The sequence below is a fragment of the Nerophis lumbriciformis genome, linkage group LG39 (genome assembly GCF_033978685.3).
Source record: "Nerophis lumbriciformis linkage group LG39, RoL_Nlum_v2.1, whole genome shotgun sequence".
NCBI classification, from domain to species: Eukaryota; Metazoa; Chordata; class Actinopteri; order Syngnathiformes; family Syngnathidae; genus Nerophis; species Nerophis lumbriciformis.
In genome coordinates, this window is record NC_084586.2 from 23,484,992 (window position 1) to 23,511,082 (window position 26,091).

At 39.7% G+C, this 26,091-nt stretch overlaps 2 protein-coding genes across 4 annotated transcripts in view; one reads left to right on the forward strand and one right to left on the reverse strand.

Moving 5' to 3' along the window:
- Positions 1–468: 468 nt before the first annotated feature.
- Positions 469–25,005, reverse strand: psme3 (proteasome activator subunit 3). The gene is made up of 10 exons (XM_061931941.2): positions 24,883–25,005; positions 12,843–12,875; positions 12,690–12,752; positions 4,747–4,851; positions 4,606–4,654; positions 4,427–4,545; positions 4,213–4,349; positions 1,107–1,161; positions 932–1,018; positions 469–866 (listed from the first exon to the last, which is right to left on the reverse strand). The coding sequence occupies exons 1-10, from the start codon at positions 25,000–25,002 to the stop codon at positions 786–788; spliced, it is 849 nt and encodes a 282-aa protein (XP_061787925.1). The 5' UTR covers positions 25,003–25,005; the 3' UTR covers positions 469–785.
- nbr1a (NBR1 autophagy cargo receptor a) overlaps positions 23,845–26,091 on the forward strand; it is a 34,998-nt gene continuing 32,751 nt past the window's right edge. The window contains exons 1-4 of one of the 3 annotated variants that reach the window (XM_072912705.1): positions 23,845–24,496; positions 24,724–24,786; positions 24,851–24,869; positions 24,984–25,006. In XM_072912705.1, the coding sequence (XP_072768806.1) occupies positions 24,395–24,496; positions 24,724–24,786; positions 24,851–24,869; positions 24,984–25,006 (207 nt within the window). In that variant the 5' untranslated portion in view covers positions 23,845–24,394. The remainder of the gene's footprint in view (positions 24,497–24,723; positions 24,787–24,850; positions 24,870–24,983; positions 25,007–26,091) is intronic. The other 2 variants (XM_072912703.1, XM_072912704.1) reach the window with 2 other exon arrangements.

The window sequence follows — 26,091 nt, forward strand, 5'->3', positions numbered from 1 at the left end:
TTTAAATATTATTTAAGTTACAAATATTTTTGTTTTATTGATTTTGTTGTCGTTGCAGCTTCTCCTTGGAAAAATATGTTAGTAGCCTTTTAATTGGTGAGTATCGCCCATCCATCATTGCATCATCCAAGACTGACCAATAAAAAGGCTTCTAACATATTGTTCGGAGGAGGCCCCGCCCACAAGATTAACATTGCGTTGTAACGGAAACAGGATCACTTGGAGCAAAAAACAGAATTTCTACCCAAAATAAAAAAACCCTCGACACCAAACATTGCTGTAAGCGCACTTTTTGGTTTATTCTGGCAAAGGCTCATAATTCTCATTTATGCTCGCAATTAGCCGAGACAACATTCGTATCCCGGAAAACTCGTAAGTTGAGGCGAAGAAGCCGCCACAGCGCCTCCTACAGGCCAGAAGCAAAGTGCCACAGACTTAAAGAGCAAATGTAAACACCAAAAGGCCACATTTCTTACAAAAATGTTTATTCAATAGAATCAATATTTTGTGACACGCAGGTAATTTATTTGGAGCTACAAGCAGACGATACGACATAAAACATTTGATGTGGAGCCTTCAGATACAGAACTAAATAGAAGAGCTATAAATGAAACAATTCCACCATGTGCGTACATAACTTTAATTAAAAAAAGACTCCTCCCAAAGAAAGGTTTAAAAGACGAAAATAAAAAACCCAAGAGTGGTGTCCGTGTTTGGTTGATTGTACTGAAATGAGGGAGCCTCTAAGGGGGCGGGGCCACAGGAGATTGGCATGGCGTTGGCGATCAGTACAAGGCTTCGACGTTACTGCTGCGAGGCCTCTTGATCTTCTCGATGTTCTTCAGGATCATGTCGTGTAGCGCCACCTGCGGGTGTGAGAGGAACAAGTCAGTGGATAAGCGCCGCCAGATTAAAAAAAAAGAAAACCTACGTATTGATTTCTGAGCTCTGACACGATGATCTTCAGGCTGATGTATTCCTTCTCGTCGATCTCCGTCACCGTGCGCCGATAGTCCTCCTGAGGGAGCACAAGTCAGACGTGAGCATCATCATCATCATCATCATCATCATGGCCGGCGTGTTTCAACATGGACGTGTTTGCTCACCACATGCGGGTACTTTCCTATTTTAGAAACCAGCTTTGCCCGAGTGATGTAATATCTGCAAGCACACACACAATGTTCCAATTAAACATGAACACATTTCATTCATGCCGAGTAGGGCTGAAAACTGTATCACGGTAGAAGCCTTTTATATGGCCTGATATTGATCATTATTGATCCATTTTTATGACCTGTGGAAAAAAAGAGCAGGAGAAAAATGTATCAAATTTAATTTTTTAAATATTTTTATATTTTAGATGATATATTTGATTTCAAGTTTCTTTCTTTTATTTTGTGTATTCATGTTTTTGACAAGTGTCCAGAAGACCACCACTGAGACCCTCCATAGGATGGAAGTTCCTGGCTAAGGAGGTCCCAGCATAGTCTAGTGGAAGGGCAACATGTGGCACACCAGCAGAAGAGCTTCTGCTCATATCTAACAGAAGATTCATCAATCTGGCAGACAAGTAAATGGTGATTTATTCACAGCATTCTCATTTTTTAAATCCTGTTTTCGTGGGTTTTATGAGCAATTTGTGTACAAATAAACAACTAAATACCAGCACTTGAAATCGTTTCAGTTGTGGGCCCTCAATCTAATCTATGGAAGTTTAACATTCGGAATGGAATTATGGAAATAAATACACTTTTCCATGATATTCTCATTTTTTGGAAAGGGTCTGTATACAGGTAAAAGCCAGTAAATTAGAATATTTTGAAAAACTTGATTTATTTCAGTAATTGCATTCAAAAGGTGTAACTTGTACATTATATTTATTCATTGCACACAGACTGATGCATTCAAATGTTTATTTCATTTAATTTTGATGATTTGAAGTGGCAACAAATGAAAATCCAAAATTCCGTGTGTCACAAAATTAGAATATTACTTAAGGCTAATACAAAAAAGGGATTTTTAGAAATGTTGGCCAACTGAAAAGTATGAAAATGAAAAATATGAGCATGTACAATACTCAATACTTGGTTGGAGCTCCTTTTGCCTCAATTACTGCGTTAATGCGGCGTGGCATGGAGTCCATGAGTTTCTGGCACTGCTCAGGTGTTATGAGAGCCCAGGTTGCTCTGATAGTGGCCTTCAACTCTTCTGCGTTTTTGGGTCTGGCATTCTGCATCTTCCTTTTCACAATACCCCACAGATTTTCTATGGGGCTAAGGTCAGGGGAGTTGGCGGGCCAATTTAGAACAGAAATACCATGGTCCGTAAACCAGGCACGGGTAGATTTTGCGCTGTGTGCAGGCGCCAAGTCCTGTTGGAACTTGAAATCTCCATCTCCATAGAGCAGGTCAGCAGCAGGAAGCATGAAGTGCTCTAAAACTTGCTGGTAGACGGCTGCGTTCACCCTGGATCTCAGGAAACAGAGTGGACCGACACCAGCAGATGACATGGCACCCCAAACCATCACCCAACCATGCAAATTTTGCATTTCCTTTGGAAATCGAGGTCCCAGAGTCTGGAGGAAGACAGGAGAGGCACAGGATCCACGTTGCCTGAAGTCTAGTGTAAAGTTTCCACCATCAGTGATGGTTTGGGGTGCCATGTCATCTGCTGGTGTCGGTCCACTCTGTTTCCTGAGATCCAGGGTCAACGCAGCCGTCTACCAGCAAGTTTTAGAGCACTTCATGCTTCCTGCTGCTGACCTGCTCTATGGAGATGGAGATTTCAAGTTCCAACAGGACTTGGCGCCTGCACACAGCGCAAAATCTACCCGTGCCTGGTTTACGGACCATGGTATTTCTGTTCTAAATTGGCCCGCCAACTCCCCTGACCTTAGCCCCATAGAAAATCTGTGGGGTATTGTGAAAAGGAAGATGCAGAATGCCAGACCCAAAAACGCAGAAGAGTTGAAGGCCACTATCAGAGCAACCTGGGCTCTCATAACACCTGAGCAGTGCCAGAAACTCATCGACTCCATGCCACGCCGCATTAACGCAGTAATTGAGGCAAAAGGAGCTCCAACCAAGTATTGAGTATTGTACATGCTCATATTTTTCATTTTCATACTTTTCAGTTGGCCAACATTTCTAAAAATCCCTTTTTTGTATTAGCCTTAAGTAATATTCTAATTTTGTGACACACGGAATTTTGGATTTTCATTTGTTGCCACTTCAAATCATCAAAATTAAATGAAATAAACATTTGAATGCATCAGTCTGTGTGCAATGAATAAATATAATGTACAAGTTACACCTTTTGAATGCAATTACTGAAATAAATCAAGTTTTTCAAAATATTCTAATTTACTGGCTTTTACCTGTATAGTGCAGACCTAGGCAAGTTAAGGCTCGGGGGCCACATGCGGCCCGTTAAGCTTTTCAATCTGGCCCGCCGGACATTCCCCAATTTTTTTAGATCTTTAAGTTGTAAAGTGTAGCTGCCATTATGATGTGCACTCATCTTTTCTAATGACCGTAAGTCTTCAACTATACTAAGTCTTTCCATGCTTGGAATCTGTGCTTTTGCATGATAACTAGTTACTATGGTCATCTAATTAGTTACTATGGTCATCTAATTAGTTACTATGGTCATCTAATGAGTTACTATGGTCATCTAATTAGTTACTATGGTCATCTAATTAGTTACTATGGTCATCTAATGAGTTACTATGGTCATCTAAGTGACAGCAGCTCAGACGAGGCACCAAGCAGTGTTTCCACAGAGTGTTTCTAGAGCCTGAAATGTGGGTGTCAGGGACAGACGCGGAAGGAGATTTTTACAACAAAGTTCTAAAGCTTGTAGGTGGGTATTTTCTTACCCTTCGTGTTCATATTTCACTTAGTTTGTTGCATTTTATAAATAAAGTTGATTTGATTTGATTTGATTTTGTTTGATTGTAAAATATGTGGATGGAGAGGGGGTGTGACATTCATATGTTGCAAATATTCAGTGTTTTATCCTTCATAGTTAATATTGTAAATCCCACATTCTTTATTTTCACATGAGGTTTTGTATTCGTGTTCCTAAAAAATAGCTATACCGGCCCCTAGACACATTTTTTTCTCTAAATTTGGCCCCCCAGTCAAAATAATTGCCCAGGCCTGGAATAGTGGATAAAACCTGCCTGTAAAGACTACCTGGTCCTCCACAAACCTGGTTATCTGGTCCAGGTAACAAGACGCCTCCCCTTCCACTGTTCGGAGTTCAGCAACAGTCTCCTCCTGGATGGACACACCAAAGTTGTTGCCGTCCTCTATCCTGGGAATCAGCAGCTGCACCCACATTTTCACCTGCACGGGGACAAGGAAAAGCACGCTGAAGACCAACTAACAGGTTTTCCTTCCATGGCGACGGCAAGGACACTCACTGTGTTACATTTCTCTAAGAGCGTCCGGATCTCCGGCTTGACCTTTTCTATTAGAACAGCCAGGTTGCTGTTGCTCTTCATCATCCCTCCCGGCATGACAAACACCTTGGTGCCAGTCACTTGGTGGGAAGAAGAGGGTCAATCCTTCTACGTCATCTTGGTCTGAGGCTACAACTCACCCTTGTCCACCGCATCTTCCTCCTCCAGCTTCCTCTTTTTGGAGTTTTGCTGAGAAGCACAGGCCAGAGAAGTCAAGTCATAACAAGCTCCATGCTGATGGTGATGGTGATGATGTCATATTCAAAAAAAGGCAGCCTCACTCCATCAATCCCGTCATGGAGGTTTGACAGCAGGATGGGGTCAGGCACCGTCAGGTTGATCTCTGAATGGATGTCCTTCATCTCCACTATGTTGATGATGGGGTCCTAAAAGGCAACAAATGAAGACACAACCTTAGGGAGGTCATAGTACCACAATTTCAGTCGCCTATCTATGAATTTCCAAGATTCTTAATACTTATGCAATACAATTTTATTTTTATTTTTATATTGCTGCTTGTATTTATTTATTAGATGCCTTTTACTGAATATGCACGAGCACTGTTTTTAATATTATGTGATAATGCCTTTTATACTGTATTTTGTTTTATGTACTGTATGTGACTGAACAGCAGTGTTCTGTAACCTCCCAGGAAATATAAAGAGAAACAATATTGTGCTTATAAATATGATCATAAATAACAAAAATAGTCAACTATTTGCAGAGGTGGGTAGAGTAGCCAGAAATTGTACTCAAGTAAGAGTACTGTTACTTTAGAGATTTATTACTCAAGTAAAAGTAAGGAGTAGTCACCCAAATATTTACTTGAGTAAAAGTAAAAAGTATGTTGTGAAAAAACTACTCAAGTACTGAGTAACTGATGAGTAACATACACACACATATCATATATATCATATATATATATATATATATATATATATACATATACACACACATATATATATATATGTATATATACCGGTATATATACACACACACACATATATATATACACATACATACATTGATATATACAGTATATAATTTATATTTATTTATTTTGCCGTTTTTGTTTACATGTTAAAGGTGTTTTAATGAATATACATGCATGTTTAACACTCCTTTCTTTCATGAAGACAAGAATATAAGTTGGTGTATTACCTGATTCTGATGACTTGTGTTGATTGTAATCAGACAGTAGTGATGATAACGTCCACGTTTTCAAATGGAGGAGACAAAAAGTTCCTCCTTTCTGTCTAATACCACATGAAAGTGGTTGGTTTTTGGCGTCTTATTTGTCCAGCTTCCATATTCGTTTTTATACACTTTACAAGAAATACATTGGCGGCAAACTCCGTAGCTTGCTAGCTTGTTTGCGCTGGCTTTCGAAGACTCTTATTTTGAAAGCGCTGGCGCGATGGAGCGGCACTTTTATTGTGAAGACAGGAACTGTGCAGTCAGTCTTTAGGCTTTTGACGGGATGTACGGTTGAAATAAAAAATGGTCTTTTTTCCTTCACACTTTTGATTGATTGATTGGAACTTGTATTAGTAGATTGCACAGTACAGTACATATTCCGTACAATTGACCACTAAATGGTAACACCCGAATACGTTTTTCAACTTGTTTAAGTCAGGTCATGTGACCGCGTGGCTCTATTTGATTGGTCCAACGTCACCAGTGACTGCATCTGATTGGTGGAACGGAGTGAACGTCACCAGTGACTGTATTTGTTGAAACGCAGGCACTATGAAGGTCTGTCTGACAGACCAAAACAAACAAAGCGTGCATTAACAGATCGATAAAAATTAGTAGCGAGTAGCGAGCTGAATGTAGATAAAAGTAGCGGAGTAAAAGTAGCGTTTCTTCTCTATAAATATACTCAAGTAAAAGTAAAAGTATGTTGCATTAAAACTACTCTTAGAAGTACAATTTATCCCAAAAGTTACTCAAGTAGATGTAACGGAGTAAATGTAGCGCGTTACTACCCACCTCTGACTATATGACTCTTTATTTAAATACAGCAGTGGCGTGGACCCTTCAAGTATATAAAACAAATAATATTGTTAATATTATTTCAGTATGGTAGTAGTGTGATGTCATCAGGTTATTAGTAATGAAACATACTCAACCATATACTTAAAGAATAGTCTTTGTATTTGTATTCCTTATTCGTGTCAACATTTCAGTCGTTTCGCAAATTTCTTTTTTACATTTTAAAATATTTGGCTTTAATGGCTCTCTCAGCAAGAAGCTTGTTTATTTGACTTTATCTTCATTAGCCAAACTGCTTTGATATCATTTTTACATTAATTGCGTTTTTTTCATGTCACAATGTGTTACTTAAAAAAACATTCAAGTGACAAATCATGTTGTTAATGTTTTATGGTGTGTAGTTCATTTCTCCACGACATATTTCTGCTCAAACTCTTAATGGATTTGTCCTGCTGCAGCATGTACATCGACATACATTTAGTACATGTAAATGTACATGATTAATAAAATACCTCTCTCTCTCTATGAAAAAGTCAAAATAGAGGTAAGGCGTCGTGTACTGAGAAAAAGCTGACACGTTGAACAAAAACAAATATTTGTCTTTAAATATGTGGATATGGTTTAGATTAGGGCTGCAACAACTAATCGATTAAATCGATTATAAAAATAGTTGGCGATTAATTTAGTCATCGATTCGTTGGATCTAGGCTATGCGCAGAGGCAATTTATTTTTTTATAAACCTTTATTTATAAACTGCAACATGCACAAACAGCTGAGAAACAATAATCAAAATAAGTATGGTGCCAGTATGCTGTTTTTTTTCCAATAAAATACTGGAAAGGATAGAAATGTAGTTTGTCTCTTTTATCCGATTCTTAATCGATTAATCAAAGTAATAATCGATGATCAAATTAATCGTTGGTTGCAGCCCTAGTTCATACTTGCCAACCTTGAGACCTCCGATTTCGGGAGGTGGGGGGCGTGGTTAAGATATATATATATATATATATATATATAAGAAATACTTGACTTTCAGTGAATTCTAGCTATATATATATTTTTTTATTTTTTTATTACATATATATATATATATATATATATATATGTGTATACATATATATATATATATATAAATAAATAAAAGAAATACTTGAATTTCAGTGTTCATTTATTTACACATATACACACACACACATAACACTCATCTACTCATTGTTGAGTTAAGGGTTGAATTGTCCATCCTTGTTCTATTCTCTGTCACTATTTCAGAACACACACATTATACAAATATACATTATAAAATCAATAAGAAAACGGGAGCTCTAATTTGGGAGTCTGAATTAGGCGCAGTCATGTCGCCTTTTTGTATTGATTACTGCAGCTGTGCACTGGATTCATTCACAAATACAAACTACAACTCACAAACACTTTAGAGTTAGGCTCCACCATCAGAATGTGTACTTAAACTTATAAAGATCACATGGATATTATTCAGTGAGTTGATTCACCAAAACTAACCTGTTATACAGGAGGAAAAAGCACACAGGACGTTTCAATTGTTCACAGACTGGTCGCTCTCATCAGAATGACAAGACACTTCCGGTCTGCAGGTGATAGCATTCAATTAGGAAGAAACGCCCTACTGCCCCCTACTGACCAATGTGAATACTGATAAATGTGGAATGACAGCTCCAAAAACGAATTCAAACAACAAAATAAAATAAATAAATCAACACAAAAATATGACACATTATGGGTGGGTCACATATGCATGTACAGTAGATGGCAGTATTGTCCTGTTTAAAAGTGTCACAACATTGCTGTTTACGGCAGACAAACTGCTTTACGGGGGACGAAAACTTGACTGCTGTTGTGTGTTGTTACCGCGCTGGGAGGACGTTAATGAAACTGCCGTACAATAAACCCACATAAGAAACCAAGAACATCATTAGCTGTTTATATGGTGGGAAAGCGGACGTGTGAACAGGCTGTCAACACGTCACTCAGGTCCGCATGGAGCTGGAGGGGGCGTGGCCTCCAGCTGCGCCTGAATTTCGCGAGATTTTCGGGAGAAAATTTGTCCCGGGAGGTTTTCGGGAGAGGCGCTGAATTTCGGGAGTCTCCCGGAAAATCCGGGAGGGTTGGCAAGTATGCCCTAGTTTAGCTATAGCCTTTTTATTAGTCATTACAAATTACATGATGGCGCCAGGTTGACAACCCAACACTGTTTTACCTAACAAAAGGAATACTCATGATTAATATACGTTATTTCAATATTGATATCAAATAATCTTAATTATTATTTTGGTGCCGTTCAGCATCCGAGAGGAGCCCTGGGTAATGCTGCGTTTCAGTTACATGGAAAATTGGAAGTCTGAGCTGCAAATGATGTGAGCGTTCCAGTTACCATGTCGAAATCAAGAGGGCAGCTAACTTTTCATTTGCCTTGTCTGATTTCCAACAACTTCATGGAAAACAAGCAGTCTTTGTGCCACCTTCAAACATGGTGGATGAAGAGCAAACAGACGACAGCGCTAGCGATGCACATCATTTACACCAAATGAAATCAATGTCAATTGTCATTACCATTTATAAACGTACAACAATACATTGAATATGGCTGATTTACAGCTAGAAAAACTATTCAGAAGTGCCAAGAACAGATATTATAGAAGCGGACATCAATGTTTACATCCAGAGCAGCCCTCTTTGAAACAAACTCGGGGCTGGTGAGAATGATCCGACTTTCAGACTACGAAATACGGCGTTTCAGTTGAAATATCCGACTAGGAACTCGGAAATTCCGACTTCTTTCTTCCTTTAGTTTATTTGGAACATGAACACACTTACAGTATAATACATTACCATACCTGCCAACTACTCCGGTTTTCCCGTAATTAGTACGGTTTTCATCAACCTATTCCGGGTTACGGTTGCAGTGATAAAAAATACGGTTTTTCATTAATTAAAAAAAAAAAAATGTTTTAAATGCGCGAGGCTATTTATAGCACCGCTGCCAAGCACGAGGCACCAGTTGCCATTGTTTCTAAACGAGCGAACGATCATGGAATCAGCCGGAGAAAAATCGCAAACGAGTCTTAAACCGAAAAGAAAACTGCAGTCATTCCGTGAAGAATATTCAAAAGCCTATCCGGGAATAATTATCCGTTCCAAAAAGGGTGAAAACTACGCGAATTGCACCTTGTGCAGACAAGATTTTTCGATCGGACACGGAGGAATTAGCGATGTAAAAGACCACGTTGGGACAAAAAAACACAAGTCTAATGCCGTTGCTAGCGATACAAGTGGAAAACTTTCAAAGTTTTTCGGATTTTAGCCACAAAAAGGTAATGACACCAATGTTATCTATTGGAATTGTTTAGTACTGTTATACTGTTAAAAGTATTTATACTATTTATGCTTTCAAGTCCAAGTTGAAGAAATCTTGTTAAATGTTGACAGCATAACTACCAAAATACAGAAGTATGTCCTTAATATTTTTGCAGTGCTATTTCTGTTGAAAAGTTCAAATGATTACATTAGAGATGTGATGTGCCACTTTTCAAGTGTCTGATGGCTTCAATTAATTTTCATTAATTTTTCATATTTTGAATTCTTTTGAAAGGCTTACAAAAAAACTACATTTGAATTGTAATTCCATGCTATTGACAGGACTATTAATTTTAATGAAGTTAGCTTACCATGTTTACAGTATGATAATTGTGATAGAAATGTGAATTTTAGGCACAGAATATTTTTTACAATTGAACAAGGCAGTAGATTATACAAGCTTGGACAGAAAGTTAATAATGACACCAATTTTTTTTTTTAATGGAATTGTTTAGTACTGTTTTACCATTTGTTTACTGTAAAAAGTGTTTATACTTTCAATGAACAAATTGAAGTCTTGTGAAAGGTTGACAGGATAACTGGCATTAACTGTCAAAATAATTTCAAACTATTGAAGTTAGCTTACAGAATAAACATGTCAATCAACCCATATGATTTTTGCTGTAATATTTTTGTTTTGAAAAGTTAAAAGTTAAAAGTTAAAGTTAAAGTACCAATGATTGTCACACACACACTAGGTGTGGCGAGATTATTCTCTGCATTTGACCCATCACCCTTGATCACCCCCTGGGAGGTGAGGGGAGCAGTGGGCAGCAGCGGTGGCCGCGCCCGGGAATCATTTTGGTGATTTAACCCCCAATTCCAACCCTTGATGTTGAGTGCCAAGCAGGGAGGTAATGGGTCCCATTTTTATAGTCTTTGGTATGACTCGGCCGGGGTTTGAACTCACAACCTACCGATCTCAGGGCGGACACTCTAACCACTAGGCCACTGAGTAGGTTAAAAAGTCACTGTGACTGATAGAAAAGTGATGGTTTTAGCAACATTTTAACCTGTCTGAATGCTAATAATCATTTTGCGTCGGGGGGCGAAGCCTGAACCCCCCCACCAGGACTTTGTCCTGGACCTACCGGGGCCTGCGGCCCCTGGACCCTGGCTACTAGGTTTTTCTGATTTCAAAAGTTGGCAGGTATGCATTACACAATTTCATATCATTTCACTTGACATCATGTCTGAAAAGGAGTAGGAAGAAGCAAAGTTGATTTAATCCTACCCCTTTCCCACTTCAGAGTGTTTACAAATATATACATCATTTACTGACTTCTTTTTGTAGCACAATGACATCCGTGAATGATTAATGCAGCAGTTTTGTAATAGATAATGAAGTCAGTCATGATAAACATACTGAGATGAAGAATATCTTCTTTTCAATAATGTTGAAGGTGTTTCTCATAATTCTTCTTCTTTGTACTTTGTAAGCACTATTCATTTTAAACTGGATCATAGCAGTACATTGTTTAACTTCTTTACTTCAATCAATGTTTATTTATATAGCCCTAAATCACAAAAGTCTCAAAGGGCTGCACAAGCCACGACGACATCCTCGGTACAGAGCCCACATAAGGGACGTCGATGTGAATGACTATGAGAAACCTTGGAGAGGACCGCATATGTGGGTAACCCCCCCCCCTCTAGGGGAGACCGAAAGCAATGGATGTCGAGTGACATAATATTGTGAAAGAACAGTCCTTAGTGGATCTAACATAGTAGTGAGAGTCCATTCCATCATTTAATTCCACAAAAGGTTTTAAGTGTTGTACGTGCATACAAATGTTTTCAATTAGATTTTCCTCTAAGGTTATATTTCTCCTCTTTATTTGAGAAGAATTGTTGTACATTTTTGGGTAGCAGGTTATAGTTTGCTTTGTACATCATTTTAGCTGTTTGCAATTTTACCAAATCATCCAACTTCAATATTTTTGATTGAATAAATCAAGTGTTAGTATGTTCTCTACATCCAACATTATGTGTCAGTCTAATTGATCTTTTTTGTAACACGGCTAACGAATGAAGGGCACATTTGTAGTTATTTCCCCATATTTCTACACAATAACTCAGATATGTTACACTAGCGAGTAGTAGACAATATGAAGTCATTTTTGGCCCAGGACGTATTTTGCTTTATTCATTATTGAAATGTTTCTTGCCACCTTATGTTGTATATTTAGGGCCCGCATGGCCCATTGCATAAGGACTCCCACAGGGAGTCCTTATGCAATGGGACATAAGGACCTATTGAATTTGTAAGGTTTTATTCTTTCTTTATTATTCTTCTTCCGCCGCCTCTTTGAGCACTAATTTGACCCACTTAACATGCTTCAAAACTCACCATATTTGACCCACACATCAGGACCTGCGAAAATTGTCTTTTAATAAAAAAAACAGGAAGCACCAGCGTGCCCACACAATGCAGACAAGGTAGGTACACTAGACAAAAGTATTGGGAGAATTCGGACTAAAAGTAGACAAAAGTATTGGGACACTTATGACGAAAACTGAACAAAAGTATTGGGACACTTAGGACTAGCACCTGCCAAATATGCGGGCCCGACCAATGCTGCTTGCAGCTTTAATTTGTATATGAGATTTCCAGTTCATTTTATCATCAATTAATGCTACCAAAAATCTGCTTTCTTTTACCCTTTCAATATGTACTACGTCTATTTGTATTCGTGTATGATGTTCTTTTCTACTAACAGCATTATTTTAGTTTTACTGAGATTCAAGGATAGTCGTTTTTTTGTCAAACCATCTTTTTAATTTGTTCATTTCTTCCCAGTGCAAATGGAAGGCATCATAAGTGCAACAAACACTAACCTTGAGGAAGAGGTCGAGTTCCAATAACTTCTTTGGGAAAAAATTAGCAACTAGGTCCTCGGCCTGAAAGAGATTGACAACTTGAGAGAATGACATGGAAATAAAAAGAAAATACAAACATATGGTGGTGGTGGCAGTAGCACAAATACTCACCTCTGCAGTGATTCGCTCTCTAAATGCATCAACCTGCACACACATGTAGAGCACATGTTATTTTCAAGACCGCTTTAGGTGTTTCATTTAGAATTGTGCGTATGAAAACAGATTAGTTAAGGACGGCTGAGAGACTTTTGACAAGAACAAGAAAGTTTGATCATATTACGCCTATACTGTATATACCTTTATATACCTATACTGGCTCACCTGCACTGGCTTCCTGTGCACTTAAGATGTGACTTTAAGGTTTTACTACTTAGGTATAAAATACTAAAAGGGTCTAGGTCCATCCTATCTTGCTGATTGTATTGTACCATATGTCCCCGCGAGAAATCTGCGTTCAAAGAACTCCGGCTTATTAGTGATTCCCAGAGCCCCAAAAAAAGTCTGCGGGCTATAGAACGTTTTCTATTGGGGCTCCGGTACTATGGAATGTTCTAGCAGTAACAGTTAGAGACGCTACCAAGCATTTAAGTCCCATCTTAAAACTCATTTGTATACTCTAGCCTTTAAATAGACCAGTTGATCTGCCTTCTCTTTTCTGCTCTGCCCTCCTCTCCTGCGTGGTGAGGTTATTTGGTGACATTGTTATCACCAGGAAAGATGAGGTCACCTACCTATGTTCCATTCTAGAGGCTAATCTTTCCTGTGATAAAATGGCAACCAAGGTAATCAAAAAGGTCAACCAACGAACGAGATTTCTCTACAAAATCTCTTCTCTGGTCAACAAAAGCACCATGAAGATTCTAGCGGGAACTCTCATTCAACCCTTTTTTGATTACGCATGCACCTCCTGGTACCCTAGCACCTCCAAAACCCTCAAATCTAAACTCCAAACATCCCAGAACAAGCTAGTCAGATTACTTCTAGACCTCCACCCCAGATCACACCTCACTCCTACCCACTTCTCCAAAGTGGGCTGGCTCAGGGTGGAGGACAGAGTAAAACAACTTGCACTGAGCCTAGTCTATAAAATCCGCTACACCACCCTGATACCGAAGTACATGTCAAACTACTTCCTTAACGTAAATGACCACAACACCAGGGGGAGCTCCACAAACCATGTTAAACCCAGATTCCCATCTAACAAGGGTCTTAACTCATTCTCTTTCTATGCCACATCAATATGGAATGCACTCCCAACAGGTGTAAAAGAAAGGGCATCTCTATCCTCCTTCAAAACCGCACTAAAACAACACCTCCAGGCAACTTCAACCCTTGACTAACACCCTCCCCCCACCACATCCCACCTCCCCGGATTGTAAATAACCAAATGTAAATATTCAAATGTATTTCTAAAGTATATACTTGTTCTTATGCTATCTGAACTCACTATGTTCTCTGCTCGCAGTACATATCCTACCAAGTCACACCTACACTGTTTCAATGTCCATTTCTCTGATGATGCAATTGTTGATTACTGAAGTGCTGATATTAACCAAACCCTCCTCATCCCACCCCCCGGATTGTAAATAATGTACATAATTCAATGTATATACCCTGATGATGAACTTGTGTGATGACTGTATTATGATGACAGTATATATTTGTACCATGAATTGATTAACGTGGACCCCGACTTAAACAAGTTGAAAAACTTATTCGGTGTTACCATTTAGTGGTCAATTGTACGGAATATGTACTGTACTGTGCAATATACTAATAAAAGTTGCAATCAATCAATCAACAGTGTTGGGACTAACGCGTAACAAAGTAACGTGTTCCTGTAACACCGTTAGTTTCGGCGGTAACTAATAATCTAACGCGTTATTTTTTTATATGAGACACTTGTGATTTAGGGCTATATAAATAAACATTGATTGATTGATTGATATATTCAGTAACTCAGTTACCGTTACTACATGATGCGTTACTGCGTTATTTTTTATGTAGTATCGGCTAGAAACAGAAGATCTGAGTGTGTTTTATTGCAGCGCTGCAGTGTCGTCCTTCTGAATCTCTTGTGTCACAAGTGGAGCGCTCTGTGTGTGTGTGTGGGAAGGGGGGTGCGAAATACAACGTAAACCGTTGGCCAACCAAAAAGTAACCACAGAACACTATAGTGTTCAAGCGGACGTGACGACAGGCTGTCCTCACTCAGGTCCGCACGGACCTGGAGGGGGCGTGCCTTAAGTCCGACTGGAAATCGGGAGAATGGTTGTCCCGGGGAGAGGCACTGAAATTCGGGAGGGTGGGCAAGAATGAGATATTCTCACTTCTTTTCTTTTGTTGAGCACAACGAAAATAACATTTTAGTTAAATGTAAGTTGTGTCTTGGATCAAAGATCCCGTCTACTGCCCAAAACAACAATTCAAATCTGCCTGGTTAGGCTTTGTGTATGTCACGTGTGCCTTCTTTGGTTTACAGCTATGTTGTTATTATGCTGTTTGTTACTTATGTATGTTATGTTGCAGCTATTTTAAATAGTTTTGTCAATTTGTTCTGGCCTGAAATAAATTGGCCCTTTGAAACATATCTTTGTCTTTGTGTGTTGTATGTAGAGCACATTGCTTAGCAGAGTTCAGTGATCCAAATGTATGTCAAGTTGATCAACATATTGTATTATTCTACAGTCTGACATGAAGGCTAAAAGGCCATTAATGGGAGCTTTAAAAAAAAAAAGTAGAAGAAGTAACTAAATAGTTACTTTTCACAGTAACACATTACTTTTTGGTGTAAGTATCTGAATTACTTATGAAATAAAGTAACTAGTAACTGTAACTAGTTACTGGTTTTCAGTAACTAACCCAGACCTGGGCAAATTAAGGCCCGGGGGCCACATGCGGCCCGTTAAGCTTTTCAATCTGGCCCGCCGGACATTCCCAAATATTTTTTTTAGATCTTTAAGATGGAAAGTGTAGCTGCCATTATGATGTGCAGTGATGTTTTCTAATTACCACAAGTCTTGAACTATACAAAGTATTTCAATGGTTGGAATCTGCGCTTTTGCATGATATTTTAGTAACTAGTGTTGTCCTATAATAATAACATTTAACTAAAATGTTATTTTCGATACTTTTCTACATAAAGGGGACCAGAAAAAATGGCATTATTGGCTTTATTTTAACAAAAAATCTTAGGGTGTGGCGGACCGGTACTTTTCAGAGGCGGTATGGTACCGAATATGATTCATTAGTATCGCGGTACTATACTAATACCCGTATACCGTACAACCCTACTAGTTACTATGGTTATCTACGTCACAGCAGGTCTGATGAGGCACTAAGCAGTGTGGGTGGGGAGCGTTTCCACAGAGTGTTTCCAGCGCGACCAGCCTGAAATGCGGGTGTCAGGGACAGACGCAGAAGGAGATTTTTACAAGAAAGTTCTAAAGCTTAGTGATGCATCAAATATATCAGATTGCAGATGGGTTTTTTACCCTTCACGTTCATATTTTTGCTGTGTTTGTTGCATTTTTGTTGCATTTGGCTTGATTGTAAAATATGTCGATTGAGAGGGGGTGTGACGTTCAAATGTTCTCAATATTCAGGGTTTTATCGTTCATAGGTTCAAGGGTTTTATTCGCCACATGCAGAGTACACCACAGTGAAATAGAAAAAAATAAAATTCCATTCCGTTTTTAAGGCGGTCTGTCATAACATTTTTAGCATTAAATCAGACTTTAGTGTGAGGTTTTGTATTAGTTTTCCTAAAAACAGATATACCGGCCCCAGACACATTTTTTTCTCTAAATTTGGGCCCCCGAGTCAAAATAATTACCCAGGCCTGAACTAACCCAACACTGTCAATCAATCAAAACCACAGATGAGCCGCTAGCTGTTCAAAGTCTATGATAACCCATACTTGCCAACCTTGAGACCTCCGATTTCGGGAGGTGGGGGGTGGGGGCGGGGGCGTGGTTAAGATATATATATATATATATATATATAAGAAATACTTGACTTTCAGTGAATTCTAGCTATATATATATATATATATAAATAAAATAAATACTTGAATTTCAGTGTTCATTTACAAACTACAACTCACAAACACTTTAGAGTTAGGCTCCACCATCAGAATGTGTACTTAAACTTATAAAGATCACATGGATATTATTCAGTGAGTTGATTCACCAAAACTAACCTGTTATAGAGGAGGAAAAAGCACACAGGACGTTTCCATTGTTCACAGACTGGTCGCGCTCATCAGAATGACAAGCCACTTCCGGTCTGCAGGTGATAGCATTCAATTGGGAAGAAACGCCCTACTGCCCCCTACTGACCAATGTGAATACTGATAAATGTGTAATGACAGCTCTGAAAACGAATTCAAACCACAAAATAAAATAAATAAATCAACACAAAAATGTGACACATTATGGGTGGGTCACATATGCATGTACAGTAGATGGCAGTATTGTCCTGTTTAAAAGTGTCACAACATTGCTGTTTACGGCAGACGAACTGCTTTATGGTAGACACTGTTGTTGTGTGTTATCAACACGTCACTCAGGTCCGCCTGAATTTCGGGAGAAAATTTGTCCCGGGAGGTTTTCGGGAGAGGCGCTGAATTTCGGGAGTCTCCCGGAGGGTTGGCAAGTATGTGATAACCACATCCTAGCTGCCGGCATGGCTACATACCGCGCATGCTCGTCGTTAATGTTGCATGCTGGGTAGTGTAGTTCTTCCACTCCCTCGCTCACAACATCACACTCGGGCGCTCACAGGCCTGCCTCAGTGTGGAATATTCACGCAAAATCTTCTTCCGACACCAGAAAGTGAGGCGTTGTTTATCAACAAAGTAGCTAGCCGCCGTCTTGGCGGCATCGCTCCCAGGAAAAGAAGTCTGATGGCGGGAAAGAAGCCGGCTAGCCGCCGCTAGCACGGCCAGCCTGAAATGCGGGTGTCAGGGACAGACGCAGAATGAGATTTTTACAAGAAAGTTCTAAAGCTTAGTGATGTATCAAATATATCAGATTGTAGATGTTTTTTTTACCCTTCACGTTCATATTTTTGCTGTGTTTGTTGCATTTGGCTTGATTGTAAAATATGTTGATTGAGAGGGGGTGTGACGTTCAAATGTTCTCAATATTCAGGGTTTTATCGTTCATAGGTTCAAGGGTTTTATTCGTCACATGCAGAGTACACCACAGTGAAATAGAAAAAAATACAATTCCATTCCGTTTTTAAGGCGGTCTGTCATAACATTTTTAGCATTAAATCAGACTTTAGTGTGAGGTTTTGTATTAGTTTTCCTAAAAACAGATATACCGGCCACAGACACATTTTTTTCTCTAAATTTGGGCGCCCGAGTCAAAATAATTACCCAGGCCTGAACTAACCCAACACTGTCAATCAATCAAAACCACAGATGAGCCGCTAGCTGTTCAAAGTCTATGATAACCCATACTTGCCAACCTTGAGACCTCCGATTTCGGGAGGTGGGGGTTGGGGGCGGGGGCGTGGTTAAGATATATATATATATATATATATATATATATATATATATATATATATATAAGAAATACTTGACTTTCAGTGAATTCTAGCTATATATATATATATACACACAGGTAAAAGCCAGTAAATTAGAATATTTTGAAAAACTTGATTTATTTCAGTAATTGCATTCAAAAGGTGTAACTTGTACATTATATTTATTCATTGCACACAGACTGATGCATTCAAATGTTTATTTCATTTAATTTTGATGATTTGAAGTGGCAACAAATGAAAATCCAAAATTCCGTGTGTCACAAAATTAGAATATTACTTAAGGCTAATACAAAAAAGGGATTTTTAGAAATGTTGGCCAACTGAAAAGTATGAAAATGAAAAATATGAGCATGTACAATACTCAATACTTGGTTGGAGCTCCTTTTGCCTCAATTACTGCGTTAATGCGGCGTGGCATGGAGTCGATGAGTTTCTGGCACTGCTCAGGTGTTATGAGAGCCCAGGTTGCTCTGATAGTGGCCTTCAACTCTTCTGCGTTTTTGGGTCTGGCATTCTGCATCTTCCTTTTCACAATACCCCACAGATTTTCTATGGGGCTAAGGTCAGGGGAGTTGGCGGGCCAATTTAGAACAGAAATACCATGGTCCGTAAACCAGGCACGGGTAGATTTTGCGCTGTGTGCAGGCGCCAAGTCCTGTTGGAACTTGAAATCTCCATCTCCATAGAGCAGGTCAGCAGCAGGAAGCATGAAGTGCTCTAAAACTTGCTGGTAGACGGCTGCGTTGACCCTGGATCTCAGGAAACAGAGTGGACCGACACCAGCAGGTGACATGGCACCCCAAACCATCACCCAACCATGCAAATTTTGCATTTCCTTTGGAAATCGAGGTCCCAGAGTCTGGAGGAAGACAGGAGAGGCACAGGATCCACGTTGCCTGAAGTCTAGTGTAAAGTTTCCACCATCAGTGATGGTTTGGGGTGCCATGTCATCTGCTGGTGTCGGTCCACTCTGTTTCCTGAGATCCAGGGTCAACGCAGCCGTCTACCAGCAAGTTTTAGAGCACTTCATGCTTCCTGCTGCTGACCTGCTCTATGGAGATGGAGATTTCAAGTTCCAACAGGACTTGGCGCCTGCACACAGCGCAAAATCTACCCGTGCCTGGTTTACGGACCATGGTATTTCTGTTCTAAATTGGCCCGCCAACTCCCCTGACCTTAGCCCCATAGAAAATCTGTGGGGTATTGTGAAAAGGAAGATGCAGAATGCCAGACCCAAAAACGCAGAAGAGTTGAAGGCCACTATCAGAGCAACCTGGGCTCTCATAACACCTGAGCAGTGCCAGAAACTCATCGACTCCATGCCACGCCGCATTAACGCAGTAATTGAGGCAAAAGGAGCTCCAACCAAGTATTGAGTATTGTACATGCTCATATTTTTCATTTTCATACTTTTCAGTTGGCCAACATTTCTAAAAATCCCTTTTTTGTATTAGCCTTAAGTAATATTCTAATTTTGTGACACACGGAATTTTGGATTTTCATTTGTTGCCACTTCAAATCATCAAAATTAAATGAAATAAACATTTGAATGCATCAGTCTGTGTGCAATGAATAAATATAATGTACAAGTTACACCTTTTGAATGCAATTACTGAAATAAATCAAGTTTTTCAAAATATTCTAATTTACTGGCTTTTACCTGTATATAAATAAAATAAATACTTGAATTTCAGTGTTCATTTACTCACAAACACTTTAGAGTTAGGCTCCACCATCAGAATGTGTACTTAAACTTATAAAGATCACATGGATATTATTCAGTGAGTTGATTCACCAAAACTAACCTGTTATAGAGGAGGAAAAAGCACACAGGACGTTTCAATTGTTCACAGACTGGTCGCGCTCATCAGAATGACAAGCCACTTCCGGTCTGCAGGTGATAGCATTCAATTGGGAAGAAACGCCCTACTGCCCCCTACTGACCAATGTGAATACTGATAAATGTGTAATGACAGCTCCAAAAACGAATTCAAACCACAAAATAAAATAAACAAATCAACACAAAAATGTGACACATTATGGGTGGGTCACATATGCATGTACAGTAGATTGCAGTATTGTCCTGTTTAAAAGTGTCACAACATTGCTGTTTACGGCAGACGAACTGCTTTATGGCAGACACTGTTGTTGTGTGTTGTCAACACGTCACTCAGGTCCGCCTGAATTTCGGGAGAAAATTTGTCCCGGGAGGTTTTCGGGAGAGGCGCTGAATTTCGGGAGTCTCCCGGAAAATCCGGGAGGGTTGGCAAGTATGTGATAACCACATCCTAGCTGCCGGCATGGCTACATACCGCGCATGCTCGTTGCTACTGTTGCATGCTGGGTAGTGTAGTTCTTCCATTCCCTCGCTCACAACATCACACTCGGGCGCTCACAGGCCTGCCTCAGTGTGGAATATTCACGCAAAAATCTTCTTCCGACACCAGAAAGTGAGGCGTTGTTTAATCAACAAAGTAGTTAGCCGCCGTCTTGGCGACATCGCTCCCAGGAAAAGAAGTGTGATGGCGGGAAATAAGCCGGCTAGCCGCCGCTAGCACGGCCAGCCTGAAATGCGGGTGTCAGGGACAGACGCAGAAGGAGATTTTTACAAGAAAGTTCTAAAGCTTAGTGATGTATCAAATATATCAGATTGTAGATGTTTTTTTACCCTTCACGTTCATATTTTTGCTGTGTTTGTTGCATTTGGCTTGATTGTAAAATATGTCGATTGAGAGGGGGTGTGACGTTCAAATGTTCTCAATATTCAGGGTTTTATCGTTCATAGGTTCAAGGGTTTTATTTGTCACATGCAGAGTACACCACAGTGAAATAGAAAAAAATACAATTCCATTCTGTTTTTAAGGCGGTCATTTTTAGCATTAAATCAGACTTTAGTGTGAGGTTTTGTATTAGTTTTCCTAAAAACAGATATACCGGCCCCAGACACATTTTTTTCTCTAAATTTGGGCCCCCGAGTCAAAATAATTACTCAGGCCTGAACTAACCCAACACTGTCAATCAATCAAAACCACAGATGAGCCGCTAGCTGTTCAAAGTCTATGATAACCCATACTTGCCAACCTTGAGACCTCCGATTTCGGGAGGTGGGGGGCGTGGTTAAGATATATATATATATATATATATATATATATATATATATATATATATATATATAAGAAATACTTGACTTTCAGTGAATTCTAGCTATATATATATTTATAAATAAAATAAATACTTGAATTTCAGTGTTCATTTACAAACTACAACTCACAAACACTTTAGAGTTAGGCTCCACCATCAGAATGTGTACTTAAACTTATAAAGATCACATGGATATTATTCAACGAGTTGATTCACCAAAACTAACCTGTTATAGAGGAGGAAAAAGCACACAGGACGTTTAAATTGTTCACAGACTGGTCGCGCTCATCAGAATGACAAGCCACTTCCGGTCTGCAGGTGATAGCATTCAATTGGGAAGAAACGCCCTACTGCCCCCTACTGACCAATGTGAATACTGATAAATGTGTAATGACAGCTCCAAAAACGAATTCAAACCACAAAATAAAATAAAAAAATCAACACAAAAATGTGACACATTATGGGTGGGTCACATATGCATGTACAGTAGATGGCAGTATTGTCCTGTTTAAAAGTGTCACAGCATTGCTGTTTACGGCAGACGAACTGATTTATGGTAGACACTGTTGTTGTGTGTTATCAACACGTCACTCAGGTCCGCCTGAATTGCGGGAGTTTTTCGGGAGAAAATTTGTCCCGGGAGGTTTTCGGGAGAGGCGCTGAATTTCGGGAGTCTCCCGGAAAATCCGGGAGGGTTGGCAAGTATGTGATAACCACATCCTAGCTGCCGGCATGGCTACATACCGCGCATGCTCGTTGCTACTGTTGCATGCTGGGTAGTGTAGTTCTTCCATTCCCTCGCTCACAACATCACACTCGGGCGCTCACAGGCCTGCCTCAGTGTGGAATATTCACGCAAAAATCTTCTTCCGACACCAGAAAGTGAGGCGTTGTTTAATCAACAAAGTAGTTAGCCGCCGTCTTGGCGACATCGCTCCCAGGAAAAGAAGTGTGATGGCGGGAAATAAGCCGGCTAGCCGCCGCTAGCACGGCCAGCCTGAAATGCGGGTGTCAGGGACAGACGCAGAAGGAGATTTTTACAAGAAAGTTCTAAAGCTTAGTGATGTATCAAATATATCAGATTGTAGATGTTTTTTTACCCTTCACGTTCATATTTTTGCTGTGTTTGTTGCATTTGGCTTGATTGTAAAATATGTCGATTGAGAGGGGGTGTGACGTTCAAATGTTCTCAATATTCAGGGTTTTATCGTTCATAGGTTCAAGGGTTTTATTTGTCACATGCAGAGTACACCACAGTGAAATAGAAAAAAATACAATTCCATTCTGTTTTTAAGGCGGTCATTTTTAGCATTAAATCAGACTTTAGTGTGAGGTTTTGTATTAGTTTTCCTAAAAACAGATATACCGGCCCCAGACACATTTTTTTCTCTAAATTTGGGCCCCCGAGTCAAAATAATTACTCAGGCCTGAACTAACCCAACACTGTCAATCAATCAAAACCACAGATGAGCCGCTAGCTGTTCAAAGTCTATGATAACCCATACTTGCCAACCTTGAGACCTCCGATTTCGGGAGGTGGGGGGCGTGGTTAAGATATATATATATATATATATATATATATATATATATATATATATATATATATATATATATATATATATATATATAAGAAATACTTGACTTTCAGTGAATTCTAGCTATATATATATTTATAAATAAAATAAATACTTGAATTTCAGTGTTCATTTACAAACTACAACTCACAAACACTTTAGAGTTAGGCTCCACCATCAGAATGTGTACTTAAACTTATAAAGATCACATGGATATTATTCAACGAGTTGATTCACCAAAACTAACCTGTTATAGAGGAGGAAAAAGCACACAGGACGTTTAAATTGTTCACAGACTGGTCGCGCTCATCAGAATGACAAGCCACTTCCGGTCTGCAGGTGATAGCATTCAATTGGGAAGAAACGCCCTACTGCCCCCTACTGACCAATGTGAATACTGATAAATGTGTAATGACAGCTCCAAAAACGAATTCAAACCACAAAATAAAATAAAAAAATCAACACAAAAATGTGACACATTATGGGTGGGTCACATATGCATGTACAGTAGATGGCAGTATTGTCCTGTTTAAAAGTGTCACAGCATTGCTGTTTACGGCAGACGAACTGATTTATGGTAGACACTGTTGTTGTGTGTTATCAACACGTCACTCAGGTTCGCCTGAATTTCGGGAGAAAATTTGTCCCGGGAGGTTTTCGGGAGAGGCGCTGAATTTCGGGAGTCTCCCGGAAAATCCGGGAGGGTTGGCAAGTATGTGATAACCACATCCTAGCTGCCGGCATGGCTACATACCGCGCATGCTCGTCGCTACTGTTGCATGCTGGGTAGTGTAGTTCTTCCACTCCCTCGCTCACAACATCACACTCGGGCGCTCACAGGCCTGCCTCAGTGTGGAATATTCACGCAAAATCTTCTTCCGACACCAGAAAGTGAGGCGTTGTTTATCAACAAAGTAGCTAGCCGCCGTCTTGGCGACATCGCTCCCAGGAAAAGAAGTCTAATGGCGGGAAAGAAGCCGGCTAGCCGCCGCTAGCACGGCCTGCTCACTCACTTCATGCTGGAAAACTCAAGCTAACACGCTAGCACACAAACCGCAGCATAAGGCGAGCGTCGAGGAGAATAAGAAACCCGCAGCGTACCTTTGTCTTAATTTCATTATCCACTTTGAGCAGTGACGACATCTTATGCTGTCAGACGGGAGAGAAGCGGACGAGCGAGCGGCATTAAAATGGACTGGAAAACGTGTTGCTGTCCCCGCACTTTGTGCGCCGCCTGATGACGACGTCAACAAGCGACGCCGGGACGGTTCGTACCGCGCGTGCGCGGGGGGGAAAAAAACGTCACCATATTGTGGCGTGACGCAGCTGACGATGTAAACAAGAGCGGACAGTCGCGCAGGCCGGGGGAACAACCTTCACTTCACCGCACCGAACATGGGCCTGCCCGTCACCGTTAAAGTCAACTTCCGTGGGAACGTCAAGAGATTCCTGGCGAGCGACCTGGACAAGCTGGAGTGGAGCTCCGTGGAAGCCTGGGTGAGCCGAGCCGAGCGTGTTGGCGCAGTTGCGGGCACAGCAGGCCTGGTCGCGGCCTAGCCTCCAACATCATTATTTCGCCTATAAACATCATTATTTCTCCTATAAACATCATTATTTCTCCTATAAATCTCATTATTTCTCCTATAAAACGTGCATTTAAACAACAGCTTGCATTATTGACACGCGCTGCCACATTTAACGATTGTGTTCGCTTTGAAATTCAGATTAAAGCCTCGTTCGGAATCAACCACTATCAAGTGAAGTACTTTGACGAGGAGAGTGAAGAGGTAATAACACCGCAAGTCAAGATAATACAAGCTGGAATCTAACCTAACCTAATCTTTGTTGCAGATTTGCATCAACAGTCAAGGTGAGATCAATACCTGTTCGTATATCGAGGGATACGTGGCAAAGTCATCCATTCTATTGGTAGAAATGAAACACGAGTTGTCTTCACCCCCCAAAATGTTGGCTTTGATTTCAGATGAGTACGACGAAGCCATCAAGGTACGGATGAATGTCTCTTATTATTCATTTCTCTGGTTTTTTTCCACCCCCCCAAAAAAAAAATCAAAGGCGATTTTTAAAGAATGATGTCATGGCTAAAAATAATCACAATTTGCATAGTCACTCTTGTAAGGAATAAAGAGGTGCATTGTTCATCATGGAAAAACATATTTCAATACTCGTTTTTTTCAATTACATTTGAACTTGATGGGTTAGCAGCATGGTTTTTGATTGATTGATTGCAACTTGTATTAGTAGATTGCACAGTACAGTACATATTCCGTACAATTGACCACTAAATGGTAACACCCCAATAAAATCGTAAATCAATTCATGGTACAAATATATACTATCATCACACAAGTTAATCATCAGAGTATATACATTGAATTATTTACATTATGTACATTATTTGCAATCCGGGGGGTGGGATGAGGAGGGTTTAGTTGATATCAGCACTTCAGTCATCAACAATTGCATCATCAGAGAAATGGACATTGAAACAGTGTAGGTGTGACTTGGTAGGATATGTACAGCGAGCAGTAGTGATGGGTTGATGAGGCGTCATGAAGCGTTTCGACACATTGCAAAACTGTATTGATACTGTGTCGATACTGTGTCACTAAATACTGACATCTGCTGGACATTAAAAATCCCTACAGGCAACCTATGGACCGACTCAACTGACACTGATTTGATGCCCTAGTACAGGGGTCACCAACCTTTTTGAAAGCAAAAACTACTTCTTGGGTACTGATTAATGCCAAGGGCTACCAGTTTGATACACACTTAAATAAATAAATATATTGTCATTTGTAAGTTACATGTAAGTGTGATTTAAACAAGAATAGCTAAATAAATAAATGTGTATATATATATATATATAAAAAAATTGGGTATTTCTGTCTGTCATTCCGTCGTACATTTTTTTTTTCCTTTTACGGAAGGTTTTTTGTAGAGAATAAATGATGAAAAAAAACACTTAATTGAGCGGTTTAAAAGAGGAGAAAACACGAAAAAATTGAAAATAAAATTTTGAAACATAGTTTATCTTCAATTTCGACTCTTTAAAATTCAAAATTCAA

What these genes read in the sequence shown, in the direction of transcription:
- psme3 (XM_061931941.2), bottom strand. Translation starts at nt 25,002, where the DNA reads ATGGCTTCGTCGTACTCATCTGAAATCAAAGCCAACATTTTGGGGGGT. An exon ending in TCCATGACGGGATTGATGGA is followed by an intron (nt 4,655 to 4,746) that starts GTGAGGCTGCCT and finishes TGTGCTTCTCAG; the next exon opens with CAAAACTCCAAAAAGAGGAA. An exon ending in CAGAGCTCAGAAATCAATAC is followed by an intron (nt 867 to 931) that starts GTAGGTTTTCTT and finishes TCACACCCGCAG; the next exon opens with GTGGCGCTACACGACATGAT.